Raw genomic sequence first — 24,573 nt, forward strand, 5'->3', positions numbered from 1 at the left:
GTCTGTCTTTCAGGTTGACCCCCTGTTTACAGTACCAGCGCCTCCGCCGCCGATTGCCAGCAGTCTCACGCCTCAGCTCCTGCCCTCCTACTTTTCCCCATCTTCATCCAATATTGCAGCACCGGTTGAACAGCTTTTGGTTCGAACTCGTTCCGTGGGTGTCAATACGTGTGAAGTTGGAGTAGTGACAGAGCCAGAGTGTCTTGGGCCCTGTGAACCCGGAACCAGTGTGAATTTGGAAGGGATCGTGTGGCATGAAACAGAAGAAGGTAAATACAATTTATTTTGATCTATTCCCCCATGTCCTCTTCCCTGTGATGTCTCTGTGTCTACCTGTAATGGGAATTTGCTTTGTGGTATTCAGAGAGGAAAGAAAAGTGGTTTCTACGCGCTCTTGATTTTTGTTGAAATAAGAGCTATGTTTCTCTTTTTGTTCATGGCTGCTTTTACATTCATTCAGGAACAGTCTGGTGTCTATCTACGTGCTTCTCCACTTTAAGTGCTTTAACGTGGAAGGACTCTGAGAAGCAGGCTGAAGGTTACCGTTTCTCCTAGGAGGTATCATGAAAATTAGAATGGGCAATAGATCTCAAGTTCGTTTTGTTGTTGGTTTGCCAACTGATCTGTCTTGAGGTGGTTGTTTCTGTGTTGTTGAGGCTTATATTTACCTTCTGAGTTGAGCCAGTGTTCCTACATTTAGCAAGGGCCATTGCTGTGATTTGACGGTGGCCAGTTGTTGCTCAGAGTTAATGAAGCCAAGGTCCAAGGTGTAAGCTCCAGTTGAGTCAGTCAGTTCTTTTCTGTGGCTGGAGACGCAGCACCTTCCTGGTGCCCTAATTCAGCAGGCCGTCTGGCAAGTGCTGTCTATTAGTCATGAGACCCAAGGTGCAAGAGAAATAAATAGATTGGGTGAATCTCTCATTCCTATTGGAAATGCACATCAGATGTGTGTCATAACGGACAGTGGATCCAGACATGGTTGGCCACATCTCATAGTACAAGATCATCAAGTATAGCATGTTTCATATGGCCAGTGTCCTTGACAGAGCACAGTAGATAATTAATACAAACTAAATATGAAGGAGAGAGCTCCACTGCTGCATTTCGGAGTGCTTCCTGCCATGGGGAAGAAGCACGCTCCAGGGTACACCCGGGGACCAAAGGAAAGTGAAGAACAGAGGGGAAGCGTTTTTCCTCTGAGCTAGATTGGTCAAGAGTGAGGAGATGACCCTTATCAGTATCATTGTCTTTTAGGAGAGGAGTTCAGAGCAAGGATAAAGGTAACAAGAAGGACCTGAGATGCAAAATCAATAGATTCCTCTGTATCAAGGGGGAGAACTGGGGGCTGAAACTCAAAGGAGAAGAAATAAAATATGTGCTGAAGAGGCTGAATGGATGGGAAAGGACAATATATTGGGGGTGATTGTTGGGAAAGAAATGGTTGGGAGAAAATAGTTAAGAATGGTGACAAACTAGGGAATGAGAGTAAAAATGACTGAAAATCAGGCGACAGGTGTAAGCATAACTGCGAGAAGGCAAAAAATAGGCTGTTTCAAGACGGAAAAACAAAACTTCTAAGGAAAATCTTTGAATTCTACATACTATCTTGAATTTACTCTTCTTGTAGGATGGATTTCATCATTAGATAGAAAATTTGGTAGATAGCATCAGTAAGGAAAAATTAAGATTGAATTCTATAGGAAGCAGCCATGAGAAGAATGAAAGCAGCAGATCCGGAGAACTCTCTTATTTGCTCAAATAGACCTGACAGTTAACATTTACTCTTGGTTTTAGAAACGTGGGAGGTTTTGCGCCTTCTCCCTCTTAAACTGGAAAGCCACTTAAATCAGTACTGCACAACCACACCGGGAGGAAGGTGTCAGAGGAGCTGGAATTAAACCTCTGTCGTGTTGCTTGTCGTTCAGAACCCGCCCAGTGCAGGGGCTCCACGTGGGGAGCTGGCTTCTCCTTCATTGCCTCTGGGTTGTGCACGGTTCATCTTCCTTTAGATTTTTTTTCCTAGAGCAGAAGTGATGGATAAGGGCTTCAGACTGGCATCTCCATGAGAAAACGTAGAAAAGACTTCAAGACATTATGAAGATTAATTAGTGGAGGTGCTGATTTTCAGGTATAAGATGATTTAAAAAGAGTAAGGATTAATTTACATCAAGTTGAAAGTCAGATTGTCTTGTACTTGGATAACCAACTCTTTAGGGTGAAGCACTGCCTTCCATTTTCCTAGCTGTGACTTAGCGCCTGTCTGTTTATACTGCGTCATGATTCTATTTATTTCAGTGTGGGATAGGACAGGTTCCTGCAATGTGACCTTCCTGCATGGTAGATGCTGTAAAATTAAATTAAAAAATCCAGAAGGTTTTTGTGGTTCTAAAACAGCTCTAAGTTTAGGGTTTGGTTTTGTTTTGTTTTTTCTCACTTTGCTTAGGAGTCTGCTGATTTTTTTACTTTGAACCTTGGCCTTCAGTAAAAGATGGGCTTCCCTGGTGGCTCAGAGGGTAAAGCGGCTGCCTGCAATGCAGGAGAGCTGGGTTTGATCCCTGAGTCGGGAAGATCCCCTGGGGAAGGAAATGGCAACCCACACCAGTGCCTCCGGTGTTCTTGCCTGGAAGATCCCATGGACGGAGAAGCCTGGTGGCTACAGTCCATGGGGTAGCAAAGAGTCAGACATGACTGAGTGACTTCACTTTCACTTTAGTAAAAGATGGGATTATTTAGAAAAAAGAAGATCTGTGTTTGAAAATAATAGTATATGTGTTGATTGGAAATTCTGATGCTCTGGGCATACGTTTAAAGGGCTTTCATCATCATTATTATTTAGAAGTGATAGGAATAAAGCCTCCCCAGTTCCTTGCTGTTCTTTGAAAATCCGTCTCCTGAGTCCAGTGTGCCTTCCCTGATCCTCTGTGATCCCTGAATCCCCGTGGGTGACTTCCTTCAGATGGCAGAGTAGTGGAGTCTTCCACAGTTCCTCTGAATTGCCTCACATTTTCCAGGATTTGGAATGTGTGGATGTTTACTGTGATGACAAGGAGGAGATGGAGCTGTTAATAGAGTTATTCTTGCTGAATAAACGAAACTTCTGACCTCCATAGAACGTAACTTGCCTTAGTCGAGGCCTGGGTCATAAGATGTGTGTTTAATGTGTAACTATTTTCAAGAGCATTCCATTTGCACTTTTTTTGGGTTTTTTTTTTTTTTTTTTGGTACAGTGTGTTTAAAACTCTTGTACCAATTTAAAAATTAAACCCACTTGACCATTAACTTTTCCCTTTGGGGAAAAACAAAGAGAGAAGCGGAACAAACACATTTGGAGCCAGTTATTTGACAGAGCTAAAAGAGATGGATTTGGGGAGAAGTGAAGGGAAAGTGAGCCTCGTTTTTTCTAGTACTAGGTTTCACTCACAAAGAGCTTCAGGCCGGGCACTTGTAAAACTGTCAGTTGCCTTTGACTAATGCTCTAGATTGAGTTGAATAAAATCTCTTCCTTGGTGTTTTCATTTTGAAGATATTGTATCACTGATAGTGCTTTTCACAAACCCAATTTATGTGCATTCACCCATGTGTGAAGTTTGTATGTGCTTGTTCTAAGATCCTAGACATTTTAAAAGGCCCCATTTGCAGTCTTTGGGGGAATATCAAGTGTTCCTGTGATTTCATTGGAAGATGGTAGGAGCAGCAGAGCTGAAATATGACGTCCCCACTAGGTACCTTATGGTTTCTTATGCTTGGAATTCTTCATTTGAGGAGGGTTCTTTTAATCATAGATTTTCCCGCTTGTGTTACTGCCAAAAACTCTACTCAGGAATAAAGTGTTAGGAGAGGAGTTCCCTCTGGAAATAATTAGTGGGTTTCAGATCATGCTTAATAGGAGAGAAAAATTATTACTGCATTTGGATGTATAGTTACTCTACTCTGATCTTTCTTCTTTAAGGTGAATGCATAGGAGCAATGACGTATTGTACAAAATCACTCGCAGATGTTAGGAAGAATTTCCTTAGCATTTCATTCCTGACATTTGGGACACACATGCCCATGTATAGTTATTTGTTTGAAAATTTGCTCTTTTTGGGGGGGGGAGGGCAAAGAAAACATGGTGTGTACAGCATTTTGTATAAGTACTTGTGTGTTGAGGTTGGTTTTTTTAGATTTCGAGACTGTATTTTCTTTTTGATTCTTATAGAATCCTGTTTCTTATTGTTTTTTTTTTCCCCTCTCTGAGAACATACTTGGTTCAGCTGGATCCACTGTTCATTGTTATGACTGTCGTTTACCATGGCTCTGCCATTCTGTCCTGAAGAAAAGGAAGTGAGAGAAAGCAAACTGGTTATTTGTCAGTGAAGGCCTTTTAAACATCTGTAGGTTGTAGATGAGTGGTTCTCAACTTTGTGCCTGTGAATCACCTGGAGAGCTTTTAAACCACACTGATGCCCTGGTGTCTCCTTAGTCTGGGCTGGCAATTTGGTGACCTGCCACTGTTTTTTTTTTCCACCTCTCTCCAGGGGTTTCTAATGTGTAAACAATTATGAGAACCATCATCTCAGGGGAAAGAGGGGATGTCCTGGTCCTTTGCACGCTGCTTGACTTTTTCCCTTTAAGGAAGTCACATGTTTCATTGCCTCATTTTCTCAGGTACGAAATGTACAGAAACACCTGCCCCGTGTACCTCACAGGGTGGATAATGTCTATCAAAATGCTGTAGTGTGACCGGTGAGCATAGCTTTTTAATGACTGTGCTAATGAGAAAGAGGGCCCAGCTTTGATCCTGAACATGAACCCCACAGAGGTTTTGAGGGGCTTAATGAACAATTAGCTGGTGTATCACTCATCCTAAGTCATTAATACAGTGAGGCAGACCTTAGTTTCTTTCTCCAGTAAGCCAGATACTGTGACTTCATTTCTGTGTGGTCTGCTGAGTTATTTCTGAAATAGTTCAGAAACCCAGAGTATTAAGGAAAGTTGATAAAAGTAGCAAATGAAAGATTGTGCTCGGAAAACATTGGGAGTTTTCAGAAGGGATAATAGGAATAAAAATTATGACTTATGAGAAAAGAGACTTTCCTGGTGGCTCAGATGGTAAAGCGTCTGCGGGAGACCTGGGTTCAGTCCCTGGGTTGGGAGGATCCCCTGGAGAAGGAAATGGCAACCCACTCCAGTACTCTTGCCTGGAAAATTCCGTGGACGGAGGAGCCTGGTGGGCTACAGTCCATAGGGTTGCAAAGAGTCGGACACGGCTGAGCAACTTCACTTTTTCTTCTTTTATGAGAAAACACCCAGTGTGAGAGGAAGAATGCTTGTTTATATCAGGTCCTTCACCTGATGTTCGGTGTGTTTTCTGAAGAAAGAAAAGTGATCTTGGGAATTAATGTTTTAATCAGAGAAGTAAATGATTCTCTTTTAAACCATCAGAGATGTTCTTAAATTCTTCTGCTTTTTTTGCATCTCCCAAGTCACAAAAAACATAGTGTTTTTATGTGCAAGGGAGGGGATCTCAAGCTAATTTTTTTTTCCTTTGAAATTCTTTTTTTTTTTAACTAATTATTTTTTTTTACTTTACAATATTGTATTGGTTTTGCCATACATTGACATGAATCCACCATGGGTGTACATGTGTTCCCCATCCTGAACCCCCGCTCCCACCTCCCTCCCCGTCCCATCTAATTTATTAAAAAGCAGGTGACCCCACATAATTGACGATGGCACTGATGTTTGCTATTGTTATTTGTATTCTGCAGTATTTACTTACCAACCTTTTTGAAAAGAGAACATTTCTTTTTAAATTTTGACTCATGAGATTCAGTATTAATCCAAGCTTGCTTTGTATTTTTAGTAATTGAACACAGAGTTGGTCTAGTACTTTTAATGATTGAAACATTACTATTTCTTGAGATAGTTCCCAGTGATTTTATAAATTCAGTTTTGACTCACAAGCGGAGTAAGATGCCCACTTTCACTTCTGCATTTCATTACCTGCCATATCAGTTAATGATTATAGCTGAGGGGGAACTTTAAGATGGCTGATGGGCCATGCTCCCTGTCAGTACCATACTCAGTGGAGATAAAACAGCTCCCAGGGTGTGAGTTTGGTAGGTGAGCACAGTTGTTTAATCATAAATGAGAAAAAGGGTTCAAATGTGATCCTCAGCATAAACTTCTCAGAGGGCTGAAAGGCCTACTAGTTGCTTCCACTTACACCCTCACCTTCCCGGGCCATCTCCCTGTAGGGGTTGCCGATTACAATGTGGATTGTCTCTTAAGATACATCACCATTGGTGGTAGAGCAGCTCAAAGGATGCACTTTCCAAAATGTACAAGTGCTGCTCATTTTCACATGCAAAAAGCAACCCAAATAGAAAATCAGATCCGTATGTTTGCTTTATCATGATGGTGGTGGTTTAGTTGCTAAGTCATGTTTGACTCTTTGCAACGCCATGGACTGTAGCCTGCCAGGTTATGACCATGGGATTTCCCAGGCAAGATTCCTGGAGTGGGTTGCCATTTCCTTCTCCAGGGGATTTTCCCAACCCAGGGATCAAACCTGCATCTCCTGCTTGGCATGCAGACTCTATTGCTGAGCCACCTGGGGAAACCCTTTCTGAAACATATGCCATCTTTATTTTCTCTGATTATTCTGTTTACAGTGGCGAAAGAATTTTTAATAAAGTGAAATTGTTCGATGGGGTATATTATAAACAACTACAAAGCTCATATCACATTTTTTTTAAAAGATTACTAAAACTAATGTTTTCAGAAAAATACAGAAGGTAAAGATGGAGACGAGGTCTTCACGGTAGGTACTCAGTAAAGACGTGCTGACAGAAGGAGGGAGTAAGGATGGGAGCAGGGAAGCCTTGTCTGGGGCATTTTCCTGGGTTTTTTGCTTTATGCTCTCTTGGATCTGTTTAATGCTTTCTTGATGATAGAATGAGAAAATTTGGATATGATGAGTGATTGTGTGTTGCTGGAAAACCGTAACACAGTCGGTTCACCTCTTGTCAATGTGAAAAGTAAGCGGCTATTCGATAAGATTTAACATAATGTCTTTGGACCAAACATTTGTTCTTTTGTGTTATTTTAATATGTATTTTGGTGGTGACATTAGGTGTTAAGTAATGAAGTGGTAAGTTTCAAACTCACTGTGTATTGAAGGCATTTTGTTTCCCCTTTTGATTGGTTGATATTGTATCTAAATTTAGTCTTATATGTGAATACAGAATGTAAAATATTTTATTTTTTTTAATTTATTTTTTTTTTATCGTTACCATCTTTCTAAATTCCATATATATGCGTTAGTATACTGTATTGGTGTTTTTCCTTCTGGCTTACTTCACTCTGTATAATAGGCTCCAGGTTCATCCACCTCATTAGAACTGATTCAAATGTATTCTTTTTAATGGCTGAGTAATACTCCATTGTGTATATGTACACAATGTAAAATTTAGTCTTATATGTGAATACAGAATGTAAAATATTTTAAACTGGACTTTTCTTAGGACTGAGGTATATACAGTAAAAGATTTAAGAAGTTGTCTTTCAAGAGTTGTGTGTGTGGTATTATCCAGTATGCTTGTGTGTCTTTTCCCTGTGGAGGAGATGGTAAGAAAATGTGAGTCTTAATATTATAGTGGCTTGGAACTGACGATATTATTTTCTAATTACAAAATTCACTCAGTCTCATGGGTTGCATAGAATAGCTGTTGGCCCATCTGGGCATATGTGTTAAAAGGTTCCATTGACGTTTAAAAAATACATTTAAAACAGTTTCATTGAGATATAATTCACATAATGTACAATCCATCCATTTAAAGTGTACAACTTAGTGGTTTTGTAGTGTATGCAGTGTTGTGCAGCTATCACAATTAATTCTAGAATATATTCATTACTCTCCAAGAAACCCCATGCCCATTAGCAGTCACTCCCACTTGCCCCAGTCCCTCATTTTACTGACTTTTACTTCTTTGTCCTTACCTGATTTTTTGTTGTCTTTAATGTGTAAATATGTCTGTTTCATGGAGAAGAGGAAGGCTTTTTTGTTGAGCACTTTTTCTGTGCCAAACATCATCCTGGGCATGCTTTCCCAGTGATTGCCTTCAGTGCTCAGGACAAAATCCAAAGTGACTTCCCTCATTATATTTTAAAAGAGGAGACTTAGAAAGGGATTCACGTGGCGAGGGAATTTGAACCCACAGCGGTCGGAGTTTGAGCCCTTGCCTCTTCAAACCTCCTCCTAGGTGTTCTGGATTTCTGTCACTGCCCAAAGTTCCTGTGTATCTTACAAACCTCTCTTTGGAGAGAAGGATTAAATTTGATAATAATAGCTGGAGTTTTTATTTTTAAGCATGGAGGGGTAGGAGATTTCTCTGTAGGTCTAGCATCTCATCTTGGCAGGAGTCATTGAATCAGCCTTAGCTGGGTTGCCGTATACAAACCATCCCTTTCAGCCCCGCTCTGCCATAAGCTTCCTTCGTGCACAAACCCCATCTGTTTTGTTCACTGTTGGGTCCCCAGCGCCTGGCACGGAGTAATACACCATACATATTTGTTGAATGTTGAATAAATTCACAGAACAAAGTGATCTGGTCTTGATACCTGTTTAAGTTTGAATAGTGTCGCTTTCTACTCAGGAATATGTTACTTTTAAATTAAGTTTGGCCTACACAATCTGGAAAATAAAGTTCTAGAAATCTAGTTGGTTACTGACTTTTTAAAGCTGTTATAAAATCTGACAATATTTCAGCTTCCAGCTTTGCTATTATTAGACTAATCTCCACAAAAAAGGAGAAACAAACTATTTGGCGTGCTTCTTCCCTTCAGTCATTTATATCTTCAATATGGTGTTGATTTTTTTATTATTTTAAAAGAAATACATTTTGAGACATTTGGGGGAGAAAAAATACAGACGAAAAAGTCATCTATGATCTCATTGTTCAGACAAGACTTCAGTTTATTGATTTCTTTCCAAATATTATTTGGAATGAACATGAAATGTCTAAATTTCTCGCATGGTAACTATTTACACTGCCTTCAACTCCTTAGATAATTGTCATCTTTGTGCATGAAGTTTTTGTATTGTTTTGTGGATTTGCAGTTATTGGGCTAGCAGCAGTTTTCAAGGAGAATTGCTGAGTCAGAGCACACGGGCATTTTTGATACACTAGCAGATAGTAACTGTTTAACCACTTTCCCAACAGGTGGTACTGGTTCACAGCCCAGTGGATCCCCTCCTTGGTTACCTGTCCCAACTTTGGGCTCAGTGACATTTTGATGGCATGAGATTTTAAGTAAAATGCGTAGCTTGCAGTGCCAATATCCAGGGTCCTGTCCTAGACAGAAGAGGGAATAGGACCTTCTTCATGTAGTAAATATTGAAATGGTCCAGCCTGAGAAGGCAGGTGTGCAAGTGAAGTGGTGTTCCCAAGAGAGCTTGCAGCTGAGGCTCTGCCTGGTGGCGGGCTTTGCTCTGGATGTAGTGTAGATTTCACTCCTGCTTATGTCTAGTATGACATTTTACAGCTTTTTTTCCCCCCAGTGAAAGAAGTTAAAGAGACTTTTAGATCTGAGGAATTCAAACACCCAGGGGAGAAAATTAGTCTGTCAAGCATCCATTCTGAACTGGGAGGAATTGAAATCACTCGTGTTTCTGTCTCTGCAAACATCTTTCTTTTGGGTTCTGCTCCTTCAGAATAAAGATCGACAAAGGATAAGGTCTTTATAGAGAAAGCTTTGCACTGCATGGTTTGTTGGTAACATATTATCATTTGTCTTATGTTGTATCCCAGCAGTTTGTGGATTTCTCTGTGGCACACCCTGACTCTGCCCTGCCCTCTATCTCCAGGCATCTATTTCCTCCCATGGCCTCTTCCCTTGGCCACCTCTGTGTATCGAGGCTGCAGGAGGAAGAACTATTGAGATAGTTTTTAAAAGTAATATCTACCAAAGCATTCCCATACGTACCCAGGCCTTCTTTTCTCAGATAAGTTTGGTTAATATTTCCCAGGCAAAAGCAAAATAAGCTGTAGGGAGAAGGAATTAGGAATTAGGTTGCAAAAAAAGCCTTTCTCAGCAGAGTTGGGAGAATTAAGCTCATGGGCACAATTACAGAGTATCCAGCAAAGTCTGATGTAACAATGGGGAGACCCAAGGCGAGGGAGGATAAAAAGTGATGCGAGGTAGGCAAGACCCTTATTGCTTATTTGATAATTGCTTATAACTGGGTTGTAAATTGAGTAATTACATACTTACCACACCTATATATATATATATATATATATATACCTATATATGTGTATACATATATATACATTTCCTAATGATGCCTTCTGACTCAGATATATTTTTGAGACACTTTCGTAGTATTTGCAGTCCTCAGGTGTAAGAAGTATGGCTCTTTCCTCTACATGACACATGACATGTTTGGCAAGCCTGAACAATTAAACACTTTTGCCCAGGGAACTTTACACTGCTCTGCCAACATGTAATTAGCATCTCATTTATGTGGAAAACTCCTATAATTAGTCCTATTACACTTCTAAAGAACCTGGGGTCCAGTCTAAATAAAGTGACTGTAGGTTCTTTCTGGATTTCCAGAGAGTCTTACCTAAAATGATCAGCCTTGCCTAGTTTTATGTCTGTGTTTGTTGATGTGTGTCTGTATGAATATAACCAATTATTTTAAAAATATGCTAAAAGGAAAATAAACATGTGCTTGTCAGTTTGAGGTTTTGACTGAAATGTGGGAACTCAGTTCGGCTTATAGCGGGAAATGTTTTTAAAGAATTTAATATTCACCAAATATTTTTACAAAAATACCCCCAAATGTCATTTTCAACTCCATATTTCTTAACAAGGAAAAAAAAAAAAAAGGCCCAGCACTTGCGGTGCATCAGAGGCGGTACCACATGTTCTTCTGGCTCAGTGGGCAGCCTGTTCTGCCAGCCCTTCAGGGGCTCACTTGTACATCTGCACCGTTTGTATGTTGTCATGTCGATGTCTTCTTGATATCCACATTGACAGGCAACTTTTGAAGGAAGTCACAAGCCGACAGCGGAGAACACTGAATGTGTCTTATTTCTCCTGAGTAGCAGCAGAGACCGACTTGTTTGAACAGAGCCAGGGAAGACTGCTTTCCACCACTTTCTACAGCTTCAGAAGAAGACCCTGTAGTTCTTTAGAATATGAAAAGCTTTCTAGTTAAGACAAACCTGTACAGGGTGAATGCTGTAAGAGCAGATGAAGCAGCATTGAGATCAGTGGCATCAACTGGGCTCTCTCTGAATCTGGAACCAGGGTGACTGCAATAAACAAGCATGCAAAAAGTGCTTTAAAGTTCAAGAAGTCTTTGAATACTCAAGGGCAGACAGACAGGTTGGGAGGCCATAACCCGGAGCTGTGACAGTCTTCTTTGCAAAAGCATTCGTGCCATGTTCTCATTTCTTCGCTGAGACCTCTGGTTGGTAGGGTGACTAAAAGGCATTATACATGCAGTGAGAGTTCTAAAAAATGTTATGTTTTGAGTTGGTAGTGGAACAAATGACCCAATTAGGGGATTAGAGGAACGGAGTTGGTTGGCGGGGGTGGCGATTAGTTTTCAAAGAAGCAAAATGCAGTGAGCCAGTTGAAATTATATAGACTGCACATTTATCTTCAGTGATTCAGAAGGCGACTGTTAACCTCAGACCCTCAGCCAGTTACTGGAGAATCTCTGAAGTGTATACCCTTTAGGACATCTTACTTTATATATCAGTCAGTTCAGTCGCTCAGTCGTGTTCGACTCTGTGACCCCATGGACTGCAGCACGCCAGGCTTCCCTGTTCATCACCAACTCCTGGAGCTTATTCAAACTCATGTCCATCAAATCGGTGATTCCATCCAACCATCTCATCCTCTGTCGTTCCCTTTTCCTCCTGCCTTCAATCTTTCCCATCTGGTTCTTTTCCAAGGAGTCAGTTCTTTGCATCAGGTGGCCAAAGTATTGGAGTTTCATTTTCAGCATCAGTCCTTCCAATGAGTATTAAGGACTGATTTCCTTTAGGATGGACTGGTTTGATCTCCTTGCAGTCCAAGGGACTCCTAAGAGTCTTCTCCGACTTTATATATGGCTTTTGAATTAAGTACTTGCTTAAATATCATGCAGCCTACCTTGCATTTTTCTTGTAGTAGCACGTTTCCAAGGATGGAAACAAAGCATGACTTATAGTGAATGTGACCATTAAGTAGTTGAAGCTATGATTAGCATCATTATCCTCATATTCTCAAAATGAGGAAGATGGAGTCTGCAAAGTTACGACTGTGGTGGAAATCAAGGCAGGGTCAAAAGGAGAATAAAGGGCCAGAGTTCCAGTAGCTTCAGTGATGGCGTGGGAGGAATGTAAGGTTTCAGAAGGATGTGGACTGGACCATATGGGTTCCTCCTCCGAGGAGTCATTTAGCTTATTCAAAATCTTGGGGTCTGGGTTCTGGCTCATTGATAAGCCCGGCTTTCTTCACATTTGACTGCCACCCTGACCACTTGTGATCAGGCTTTTTCACCCAAGCGGTGGCCACCTTCATCTTGGGTATATTTACTCACTGTAAACCTTTGGGTATTTGGAAAGTAGAACGAGAAGCCTGGTGTTTAAAAAGGAATATTAGGGAGTTGTCCGGGAGCTGAAATTTGTGTTGTTTATTCCCTCCGCAAATTATGGCGGCTTCAACTTGTTATGGTTCCGTGTTTGATGTCATTGCCCTGTTTATTTCATTCTGATTATGAATGAAAAGTGACAAGGAATAGCAGAAGTGCCAGGCCTATTGGTAAGCATAATGTGATTAGTTAGAACCCCAAAGAGGGTCAGTTTTCAAAACCTTTTCTGATGCACGTGAACTTCTTTTTGTATTTTGGTTACTTGAATAGTGAAAAGTATTTTGAGTGAGAGTACCTGACTGAAAAAATGCGTGTTGAGATGCTGTGTGCCTTTTTAATCCCCCAAGATAACTAAATAGAAGGAATATCTTATACTTCGTACAACATACTGTGCTTATTAAGATTTTCTGGAAGGCTCAGTCGCCTAAATCAAGAAACATTTGTAATATTTTTATTAAAAATTCTCCTTTATTCTCTTAGCTGCAATGGCTCTAATACCTATCTGTTTAGCAGATTCTTGAAAATGTATTGATGTAGAGCGCTCAAGAGTTTTTGGAGTTGCCCTCCACAGTAATTTTGGGTTAGGTCAGTAGGCAGGGTTAATGTTATCATGGCTATGTATATGTTAATCAGAACACAGCCATGTACTATGACTCTCTCTCTTTGCTTATCCAGTTTTCTCCCTGGGGTAATAATTATCTTATTTTTTGTTTGTTTAATGTTCTATGTGCCCTTCACTAATGCGTCACAAACTATCATGCCAGAATTATGAACTGCTTCTCAGTTTGTTGACGTACAGCAAGCATTTCTAGATGTTTTATCTTTCGGAGTAGTCTCTGTATAGAGTCTTCTGTGCTCCAATCTGGATCGATAGCTCACACCTTATGCAGAGGTATGAAAGTCAGAGCTTTCTCTTGTACATCCTGCAGATTCATTCCATTTACCTCTTGTGTTAAACAGTCTGTTTCCTGGGTCTTTGTACCCTTTTCTCTTGTTTTTGTCCCTTCATTTTGGAGAAGCGCATGTCCCAATAGCTTCCTAAGAGAGGGTTCGTGGGAATTAACATTTTTGCAATCTTGATGTTTGGGCATGTTTTCCTTCTCCCTCACCTGATTGATATAGTGGTTCGATGAAGAATTGGTTAGAATAATTTTCTCTCCAGACTGTTAAGATGTGGCTCCATCACTTTGAGTGTTGTCTTTGACATGTTCCATGTCATCCATATTTGAGTCCTTCTGCGTGACACCTGTTTGTTTTCCCATGTTCCAAGCCTTCATCTTCTCCTTGTCCCCAGCATTCTGACATTTCTCCGTGACACCCTTCTGTGTGTTGTGCTGGACTTGATCCTGTCATTGGAAACTCAGGCCCTGTAGGGTTGAAAGTTTTGTAGATTTATTTCTTTGGAGAGGATGTAAAATCTGTTTCTATGCTCTCTGTTTCTGGAGCTCCTTTATTTACAGTTTGAACCTCCTATGTCAATCTTCTACTTTTCTGATCTTTTCTCTCCTTTTTCAGATCTCTGGCTTAATAGGCTTTTATATGTTTTCTGATTTGGGGAGATTTTATCAACTTTATCTTTCAGTTTTTTCATTGAAGAAGAAATCTGTTCTCTTATAATTTTCATTTCTAAAATCTCTTTTTGTTACTGGAATTGTTTATTTTAAAGTCTCTTATTCTAATTTCATGAATGCAGTGTCTGTCTATTCATTTTCCTTAAAGATAGTAATAACCCTTTCCCTCTCTTTTTTTTTTCTCTTTTTCTCTTAGCGTTGTTTCTAATTTAATTTCCATTTTTTGTTTGTGTTTGTTTTGGCCTCTTTCTTTGGTGTTGGAGATTTTTCTCGGGTGCCTGATGTTTCTTGGCTGACAGCGTCTGAATGATACACTGAGAAGCTGGTTTGAAGTTTCACGTGCTCGGGGGTACCTTTGTGATGGTGTGGGGAGACCTGGGTATATCGTTTCTCTACGGGACTCCCCAGCTGCCTTTTCTCTTGATTTGATCAGTTTCCCCAAAAAAAGCCTTCCCTGATTTTTTTGGCTACCAGCTTTTGGGGTGCCCAGTTCAGGGGAAAATGGGTGACGGTTTCACTCTTCATTGTATAAAAAAAAATCTCATCTTCCTGTTTTTGTTTTTGTTGTTTTAAATAGTAACTACAATATCAGCTCCATTATACAGATGAGAAAACTCTTAAAGAGCCTTAAGTTCCTTTATTGAGTTTCTTGGCAGCTGCCATTTATTTTGTGGTCTGAAACTGAGATAATTTCAATTGATTTGTATTCTGCCATCATAATGATCACTTTTATAGAGAGATCACGTCATTTAATTTGTTATTGTCATGGCTTACTTGGCCTATTTTTTCCCCCCAAACTGGGCTTTAATTATGCTTGGTTTTCAGATAGATTCGAAGTTTGAAAAACTAAAACAGTGGCATATAAATGAAACAACAAACCGTCTTTTTTGTTTTGCTGTTTGTTATCTAAACAAAAGAAATTCAGTAGCTTTTGGAATGAACAGATTCTCCCCTAACCCCAGCTCTTTCCGCTTCCCTGTGGGTCCTGGCTGGATCATTATTTTGGGCTTGAACTCTGTTCTTTCAGAACTCTGTTCTGAAAAACCAGAAATTCCTTTCATGTGTTTGTAGCAAAACTATTATTCCCCTGGTTTTGCCTAACCCTTTAACATCTGCACCTCTAAGACTCTGAAGTTGAGACAGGCCTCATAAGCGTGTCCTTCTACAAAGAACAGCTGTGTTGAAGACACCCCATGAAAGTCAAGGTCCCATGGCCATGTCCTGTGGTAGAACCACGCCCCAGGGGTCTCTGGAAGCACTATGCTCACTTGACTGCTGCTGCTGCTGCTAAGTCCCTTCAGTTGTGTCCGACTCCGTGCAACCCCATAGACAGCAGCCCAACAGGCTCCCCCGTCCCTGGGATTCTCGAGGCAAGAACACTGGAGTGGGTTGCCATTTCCTTCTCCAGTGCATGAAAGTGAAAAGTGAAAGTGAAGTCGCTCAGTCGTGTTCAACTCTTCGCGACCCCATGGATTGCAGCCTACCAGGCTCCTCCATCCATGGGATTTTCCAGGCAAGAGTACTGGAGTGGGCTGCCATTGCCTTCTCCGCTTCTTAGCCTAGAAAGGAGCTTTTCCCTTTAGTCCACCTACTTTTGTGTGATGAAGGATACTTATCTTCGTTACTGAGTACAAAGACTGTAAAAGTTGATTGTAAATATTACCTCAGTATTTTACTGTGAGGAGGTTTTCGGTCTGTCTGGTTTGTGCATATGTCCCTAGTTCCCAGCACATGGGCAAGCAACCAGTAAATAAGTGTTATCTGAATGAACGCATGGTGAAAAGAAAGGAGGTTACGTCAGTCTATTGCTTTATTTTTATTTTTTAGAATGTATTTATAATTTTTATTAGAGTATAGTTGACTTATGACGATGTGTTAGTTTCGAGTGTACAGCAAAGTGTATAAGTTATACATGTCTATATATCTACTCTTTTTTTAGATCCTTTTCCCATATAAGCCATTACCGAGTATTGAGAAGAGTAGCCCATGACTTTAAAACCACCCCTTGTCCCTTGTCCCCTCTCCCTGTGGCTCAAGCCCATGTTGACTCTCAGAGAAATCTTGTGTGGGTTTTTGCACGGTTCTGCTGGTCCAGTCAATAAGGTGACAGGAGGTAAGCTGCAGGACACATTTTTATATCCTTAAAAGTGTTATCTTCGAGGAGCATAGTTTGTAATACTGAAGTGAAAAGAAGCCTCCTTTCAGAGGGTCAGCTTGATGCAGACAAAGCTGCAAATTTGTTTTCAGCTTCAAGATTTAGTGCCTTGGCCTCCATGGCAGTAGCTCACTGTGGAATTGTTTTCTTGCTCCTTCATCTAAGTCTCCTGCTCGGCCATAGGAAAGGCTGGATGTTTACAGAGCTGGCAGCACCAGATTCTTCTTTTGCAGACAGTCATGGAGATTTGTTGCCTGGGACTTTTCTGAGTTAATGGTGTGCTCTTGGGAAAACACACCAATCCGTTTTCATATCTGAGGGCAACCACAGAACCTCCCGTGGGAAGGCCAGCTGGCGTCCGGTCACTTACCTGCTGGGAAGGGAACCATCAGAGCGAAAGTTGTTGCCCGCTCTCCTGGGTAGAGCTGTTGTCAGCCCTGCCTGAGGTAGACAGCGTCCCAGAACACCCGCATCCGGCAACCACCGTGCAGCATCAGCAAACGGAGTCAGATTCAAACTTGACCAGGTTGCACCCTGGTTTTGTCCCCCAGTTGGAAATACAAACATTAGAACTGACGTGACAGCCCATTGTGGTAGGGGTGGCACTTTCAAGATGTCCTTTCTGGCCCCTGGTTAAGCCTTCAGCCTGTTTAGGCTTTTACAGGAACACACCACTGGTACTTAGTAGGAGACCATAGAAAAAGAAACTCCAGTGGGTGGTTATGTTTGTACACTCTTGGTCAGAACTTTCGTTATTATGTGGATTTCTGAAGTTAATTTGATTAATTTTAGTCTTTCACAGTTCACTGAGATTTTGTCCCAAAGTGGAGGCATTTGGGTACTGAGAGTTGACGTTTTTAACATTTCCTGGTAACACTGGGATCAACATTCTAGGAATTGCTTCATTGCCAGCTTTCCTTTTTTGGCATGGAAAATGCGTGAATAATGCCTTCTTTGAAGCTCGAAGGCACACAATGAGCTAAGAACTCTCTAATTGAACTTTACAAGCTGAGGGGGACGCGTTGGACTTATGGGCTGCATTTGAACAAACTTCTAGTCACCATAATTTAGTAAGGGTTAGCTGCCAAAAGCCATGTGGGGCTTTATTTGATCCATTTATGAATTAAGAGGCTGCAGTAAATTAATTACCCTATATTGGGGCTAATAAAATCTGCAGGATGAGAAGGCCTTTGGGTTCTTGTGTGGAGGAGAATCAGGACAGAGCTGCTTCCTGGTGTGGGAGCCTTGTCTGGCCCCAGGCCTTCCACGACGCTGGGGAGGGATGGCGTTCATACTCCGTGTCCAGTGAAGAGGCATTGGAGCCAGTTTTGGCTCCGGGACTGCAGGAAGGCTGTGCTTTATTGATCATAATAAGCTGTTCTGTCTTATTAAACTTGCATCATGGAGTCTGGTTTTTAGGAGCCCTATTGAGAATTAGTTGCAGAAGAAGCGATTTGCTTGTATTTTCCGACAGTTAACAGGCCAAGCAGATGGGCGAGCAGACCTGAAATAGTAGGGTTGGCTGCCTGCCACCAGCCTGTGAATTTTGATTTGCATGGATATGTAATAGTTTGATTTTTCCCTTTTTTGGAAGTTCTTGCCTCTGAGCCTCAGGGAGATTAATCCTTGGTTTCCTGTTGAAGGCCCCCTTGGTAGCGCTTGTCGCCGAGGTGGACCACACAGCCTCTGGGCCAGGTTGGGGTAGATCAGGACACCGGCCCTGTGTTGTCACGGTGCCCCAGTGTCCCACGGCTTTTCAGGGAAAACTGCTTCCACTCACTATTTGCTGTGCGTTTTCTGGTGTTTTCCTTTTCTTCAGGCAATGCTCATCAACACACTGAATAACTCAGGAAAGGATATTAAACTTAACACTTCCAACAGGGCGTTTATATACAAATGTGAAATAAGCCAGAGCTGCATTTGGGCAAAGATGATCTGAGTCCTTGCTCAATCAGTTTTAAAAACTTGTTTTGTTAAATATATAGGAAATACTGTTTTAAATATATGTGTAAGGTATAAAGAACAACATGAAAGCATATGTCCTGCCACTGAGATGAAGAAATAGAATGTAGTTTTATTGTTGTTCAGTCGCTGAGACATGTCTGACTCTTTGCAACCCCATGGACTGCAGCACACCAGGCTTCCCTGTCCTTCAGTATCTCCCGGAATTTGCTCGAACTCCTGTCCATTGAGTCAGTGATGCCGTCCAGCCATGTCTTTCTCTGTTGCTCCCCTTCCCCTTCTGCCCTCAGTCTTTCCCAGCATCAGGGTCTCATGGAATTTTTGAAAACCCCCGGTGGCCCTTCCTTTATCCCATTCAGCTGCTGCTTCTCTGTAAAAAACCACTTTTCTGAATATTTTGTTTTTAATGCCTACATCTTCCTTCATCCTCTGAATTTCTAGCTAATACATTGTTCTTCATGATATAAGTGGGATCATGTACAGTACACTTTTTCAGCGCACTGTTTTCATTCAACGTTAAGATCTAGTTCATTTTCATTGCTGTATCGAGTTGTTTGAATATACCATTATTATTTATCCATTCCTGTGCCCATGGACTTTTGGATTGTGGCTCGTTTTTTGCTATTTCAAATGTTCTCCACGTGAACTTTCTTGTACATGTCTCCTAGTATCTAAACCAGTTTTAAAACAAACCAATCTACTTTATACAGTATGCTGTTTTGTGTTTTTTTTTAAGGTTTGTTTTGCTAAGAGGGTATGCCACAAAATATTCCAGGTATTATAGATTATAAAATGACCATTTATTACACACTTCAAAGAAAGACCTGTATTTACACAACAGTATGAAAGAACAGTAGCTTTATTTCTGTGCTCTTAAAAGTGGTCCAGATAAAAGTCCTTGTTGCTACAAAAGGCCTTTCATTAATGTTTGTTAAAACTGCAGCTTGAAGAGTCAAATGGAATTTTAAGATCAGAAAGACAAATGTTAAGAAAAGAAAACCAACAAGAAATACCTGCTTCATTTATGGGCGCTCTCTTCACCTCCCTCTCCTGAACTCATGGGGCATTTATTGTTCGCACTTGCCACTAGGTGTTCTGGTTAGGAGTCTCTAGTGACCTCACCAAAGGCCTCTGATGGCCTCTCTTCAACTTCTCATAAAATTGAGAACATACTAGGTCCTTCGTAAACATGCACCGCTCTTCAAGTATGTATTCCCAGAGATGCTGTGTTAAATAGAAAGAACTCTGGGTGTCTTCTGTAGCCTCATCTTGCTTCCCAGGGGCCTTACTTCCCTTTGTTCTCTGCCCAAAGCCTTCTTTTCCCAGGTCTTATGCATGGCCAGCTCTCAGTGCCCTTCTGGTTTGGGCTCAGATTTTACTCCCCTAGAATAATGTTCCTTGACTCCCATCCCTAAACTTAACTTCTCTGCTGTCACTTCTTAAACCCTCGTACTGCATTATTTCTTCAGGGACTTAGTACCTAAAATTGTAGCTGCTTGTTTGGTTATTCTGTGTTTTGTCCCACTTGGTATGTGGATGGAGTCTATCTTGCTCACTGCTGTATTCCAAGCACCTGTAGTGCCCAGCACACGTAAGGAGCATAAAATTGGGTTGAGTGAATGAATTTTCCTTAAATAACAGATCAACTAAGGATATTTGTGAGTAAAGCATGGCTATAGTCTCATGCAGTATATTCTAGTAGAGATAAGAGACTTCTAAGCAAGTCAGCAAACTCCTTAGGACTTATTTTTCTCATCTGATAAAATGGGATTATAGATGTAGCAAGTATAAAAACATTAATAGGTTTAAAATTGCTTTTTTTAAAATGGAAAAGATGTGTTATTATTGTATGTATTGCTGACATTATATAATCTGCCATAGTCATATTCGCCCTTAAGGTTGTTGAAGGGAACTTGAATTGGGAACGTTTTTAGAGTTTTCCTGTAGAAAAATGCTCTTTAAAGACAAAAAGAGCAGTAGAGTTGAAAGGCACCATAAAACTTGTTTATCTCAAACACGTAACTCCAAATCAGCCTTAGTAATTCTCATCAAGAGTCTGCCTGCTTTTAAATGGCATGGGCACCTAGCTGACATGACCTGACATTTCCAAAAAACACTTTTATTTCCCTCTCCCAACAGTTTTATATATTCAGAGTTTTAGAAATGCTACCCTTACTGATAGTTCGTAATATTCTCTTGTTTGTTCATTTAGTGTATTATTTATCTGACCAGCTGAGTTGTGCTCTCCTTCAAAAGAGAGACTGTTTTCTTTGGAATTTGTTGTTCTCTTGGACAAACATAGTCATGTGCTTGGCAGAGAAAAGGTGTTTGGATACAAACTTTTATAAGTCGTTAAAAATTTTTTTTTTATTATTAACTTTAGAATCTACTAGACCTGTTTTTCTCAGCCTAGACTCCACATTAAAATCATCTTAGGAATTTTGGGAAAATGCCATGGCTCATGGCTCATGTCTCCTGTCCAGAGATTCTGACTTGGTTGGTTGAAGATGGAGTCTACGCGTTGTTGTTTTTTTTTTGTTAATTTGTAACTTTCCACAGGTTTTTCTGATCAGCGCTGGGTGCTGAGAAGCAGTAAGCTAGACTAGATCATTAGTTCACAAAAACGGCTGTCCACTGGAGTCACCTGGGGAAATCCAAATAGGCTTGTGCTTGAAGCCCACTCCCAGAGGTTCTCATTTAAATTGGGGTGGGCTTTGTGGGTGGGGGATGGTTTAAAAGACCGCTCAGGAGATTCTAATGTGCAGCATTTTGGAACCTTCAGCACTGAACTGTGGGCTGCTTGAACACAGCAGGAGACCCAGAAAGATCTATGCAACTTTGCCTGATAATAAGATGTTCCCGGATTGCATAAGAAAATGCAGACCCCCTCCACCCAGAATCTCCAGAGGAATGGTTGGGAACCCCAAGCTCCCCAGGTGGTGTTATGATCAGGCAAGTTTGGGAAACATGTCCTATTACCATATTATAGTTCTGAGTGGATTTGCTTATAATCGATTTGGTTTGCCTCTCAATAAAACCTACTTTGTAGGCACTCAGTATCTTATGAACAATGAAAGCAAAGGTTTGTAAGATTTAGGAAAATGTATATAAGCAGGAAAAAGTGTCAATTTTGTAATTTAATTAAACAGTTGCTTTCCTTTTATAGATAAATAACCAGAAACTAGATGCTACATAAGTCTGAAATAAAAAACCTATTCAGAAATGAATGTTTGATCATAGGAATATGGCAGATTCTTAAGTGTTGATTATAACGAGTAGGAATGTCATGGATAAATAAAGCCAAAGCCAAGGAAAAAATCTGGTTGTAGGTGATGACCTTCTCCTCTCCCCTCTTCTCCACCCTACCCCACCCTACCTTTTTGAAGTTTGGTGATGTTGTCTGATTTGTGTTTTGTCTATTTCACTTATATAATTTGGTCTTTTGGAGATAATCTATTGGGCCTCCCTGGTGGCTCAGACAGTAAAGAATCCACCTGCAATTCAGGAGACCTGGGTTCGATCCCTGGGTTGGGAAGATCCCCTGGGGGAGAGCATGACAACCCACTCCAGTATTCTTGCCTGGAGAATCCCATGGACAGAGGAGCCTGGCTGGCTACAGTCCATGAGTCGCAAAGAGTTGGACATGGCTGAGTGACCGAGCACAAATATACTATTATATTAAAAACAAATAAACAAGCAAAGATGAAAAGCCAAGAATCTTCAATAGAATTGCCCAAAATCTGTTACCTGCCTAGCATTGTGTGAGCCACTAGAAATGAAAAGAACATCTCTTGTGGTTGGAGGATAAATATGAATGTTTTGCAGTGTCTGAATAATGTGCAGCCTGTTTTATCTACCAACTGGTTAATCAATTGCACGATAATTAAGAGTGAGAGATGTATATAGTACATCATACTGCCTGGTGTTTCTAGTCATTTGTAAGAGATTTGCAATACATTTGTAGAAAAAGATATCCCTCCCTGTGTGAATTAAGAGACAGAATTTAATAACGACAAGTATTCTCAACTTTGTGCATAATCCATTTGAAAGATGCACAGGTGGGCTCACTCACATTGATGGTGGGGTGTGAGACGACATGTAGATATAGATACTACAGTTAGTTCCCCTTTGTTGGGTATTGGGGCTCCAGAAATTTATTAGCGGCTTCTGCCTAGTCTCTCTTGTTAAACTTCCCCTTCCTTTTTTTTTTCTTCTTAAAGTCACCTTAATTTAGTAGGACTTTCCTGCTGTCACTGTGTACTGAGTATGAACGAGCCTATGATAAATGAGTTGGGTTCTCGCTTTTTTCTGATGAAAGAACTTCTAGGAGATATATTTAGTTTTGGGGGGGTTCCTCCAAACAATGTTAAGATCTGAAATTTTTTGCCATTTAGTATTCAAGATGCTAACATCAAAGGCTGTTCCTTCAAAGAACCTCATGTTGCTATTTAAATGGTAATTACTTTTCTTCTGGTTTAGCTCTGGGCTTGATAAATTCAGCAGACTTGGTATTTGTGTTTTATATTGTTGGTACAGAGAGATGTTTGAATCAAAAACATTAAATTCTGATTAGGAAGACAGTTGAGCACCTTGATTGAAGATCTGCTCCAGTGTTAGCTTAGGAAAAATCTTAAACTATGTTCCAGTGAAAATAAGTGAATGATCCTTTTGTTTTTCATGGTTATTTATTTTGTATGCATTTTTCTTTTTGTACTGGAAACAGTTTCCCATTTTACAAGTCATTCTAGCCTGCTGATGTTACTGAGGGCATAGTTTGATTTATTCCTCTGAGATAGATTGTTTTCATATAAAGAAGGATACTAGAATCGTGTTTGGTTGGGTTTTTTTTTTTTTTTTTTTTCAATTAATTAATTAGGCTGCGTTGGGTCTTAGTTACAGCCTGAAAGATCTTTAGTTTTGGCATGTGAACTCTTGGTTGCGGCACGTGGGACCTAGTTCCCTGACCAAGTATTGAACCCTGGGTCCCCTGAATTAGGATTGCGGAATCTTAGTCACTGGACCATCAGGGAAGTCCTTAGAATTGTGTTTTTTAAAAGTGCTAGTCCTGGAACGCAGATGAACTGAATCACGATATTTAGGGGTCAGAGCACAGTATGGTTATTATAAAAACTTTCACCCCATAGTTCTGATGGGAACAACTGATACAAGCCAATCAAGTTTATCTAACAAGGTGCTAATTATTAATATTTTATGTTGTGTTTCTCTAGAGTATTAGGGGAAAAGGTATTTTCCTGTTTTTTAAAATCATTTTCCTGGGTAATTTCTGGAATTGTTATTGGATCCTTTCTTTCTTTGTAGAATTGAGCCTTCAGGAGCTCTGTTATTTTTTGTGTGTGCTCCATGATAAAGAAGCCCAACGTGTCTGTTGCTTAATCACAAAAATAAAACCCAATTTTTTTTTTCTTCTGAAATACTTTTGGTTAAGGGCAAAGAGATAAATTTGACTCTTGAGGTACCATGTGAGTTGAGGCATTTAGAAGAGAAGGTTGGGAATTGGATCCATTGTAGAAACTACAGGCTAAAGTCATTCTCAGAAACTTAATGTGTAATGGGATTTGATTCCGTGGTTTCAAATGACCTTTTGGTTATGGCAAGTTGTTTGAAAACCCCAGGTGGTCAGGTGAGTCTTGGCGAATCACCAATTCTAAGAATTGAGTGGGAGACATAGAGGCAGAAAAAAGACTTTTTTGGGTTTAGCACTATGTTGTATGTCTCTATTTCCTGACTATTCAGTTAGAGCTTCCTTTGAATATTTTATTATCTACTTGGTTTATAATCAGGACCACCCACCTGATTTTAGCCTGCTGACTTTTTTCCCCTGCCTTTTTATTCCCTCAAGCTCACAATGCATGTGTATTCATGTTTTTGCTTTCCATTCACGGAGATCTCCAGCTGGGAAAATATAGTGTGTACAATACTCTCTGCCTTCAACTGACATTGCTCATAAATTGCAACAGAAACACTGCTATCAGCAGCTTAATAGCAGGTAGAATACAGCTCTACATATCAAGTCTCAGCAGGATACAGAAGCTATGGTTACCAAATTTCCAAAGGAGAAGAGGAGGGGGGAGAAAGTTTTCTATCTGAGAATAACTGAAACAACATTGAAAATTGATTCACTGAAAGCAGCCTTTTGAAAAGGACTTAGAAGGGTTGCCTCAGTGGTTGCTCTGCTGTCACTTTTTGCTGAATTGTTATTTTTGAAGACCTCACAAGAGGTTTTTGTGGTG

General features: G+C 40.5%; 1 protein-coding gene across 3 annotated transcripts in view; it reads left to right on the plus strand.

Moving 5' to 3' along the window:
* The window catches only part of ZNF608 (zinc finger protein 608), a 108,736-nt gene that overhangs the window by 48,349 nt on the left and 35,814 nt on the right, over positions 1-24,573 (plus strand). For all 3 annotated transcript variants that reach the window (XM_005900886.3, XM_070374066.1, XM_070374065.1), the window contains one exon: positions 14-269. In XM_005900886.3, coding sequence (XP_005900948.2) covers positions 14-269 — 256 coding nt within the window. The remainder of the gene's footprint in view (positions 1-13; positions 270-24,573) is intronic.

The sequence above is a fragment of the Bos mutus genome, chromosome 7, assembly GCF_027580195.1.
Source record: "Bos mutus isolate GX-2022 chromosome 7, NWIPB_WYAK_1.1, whole genome shotgun sequence".
NCBI classification, from domain to species: domain Eukaryota; kingdom Metazoa; phylum Chordata; class Mammalia; order Artiodactyla; family Bovidae; genus Bos; species Bos mutus.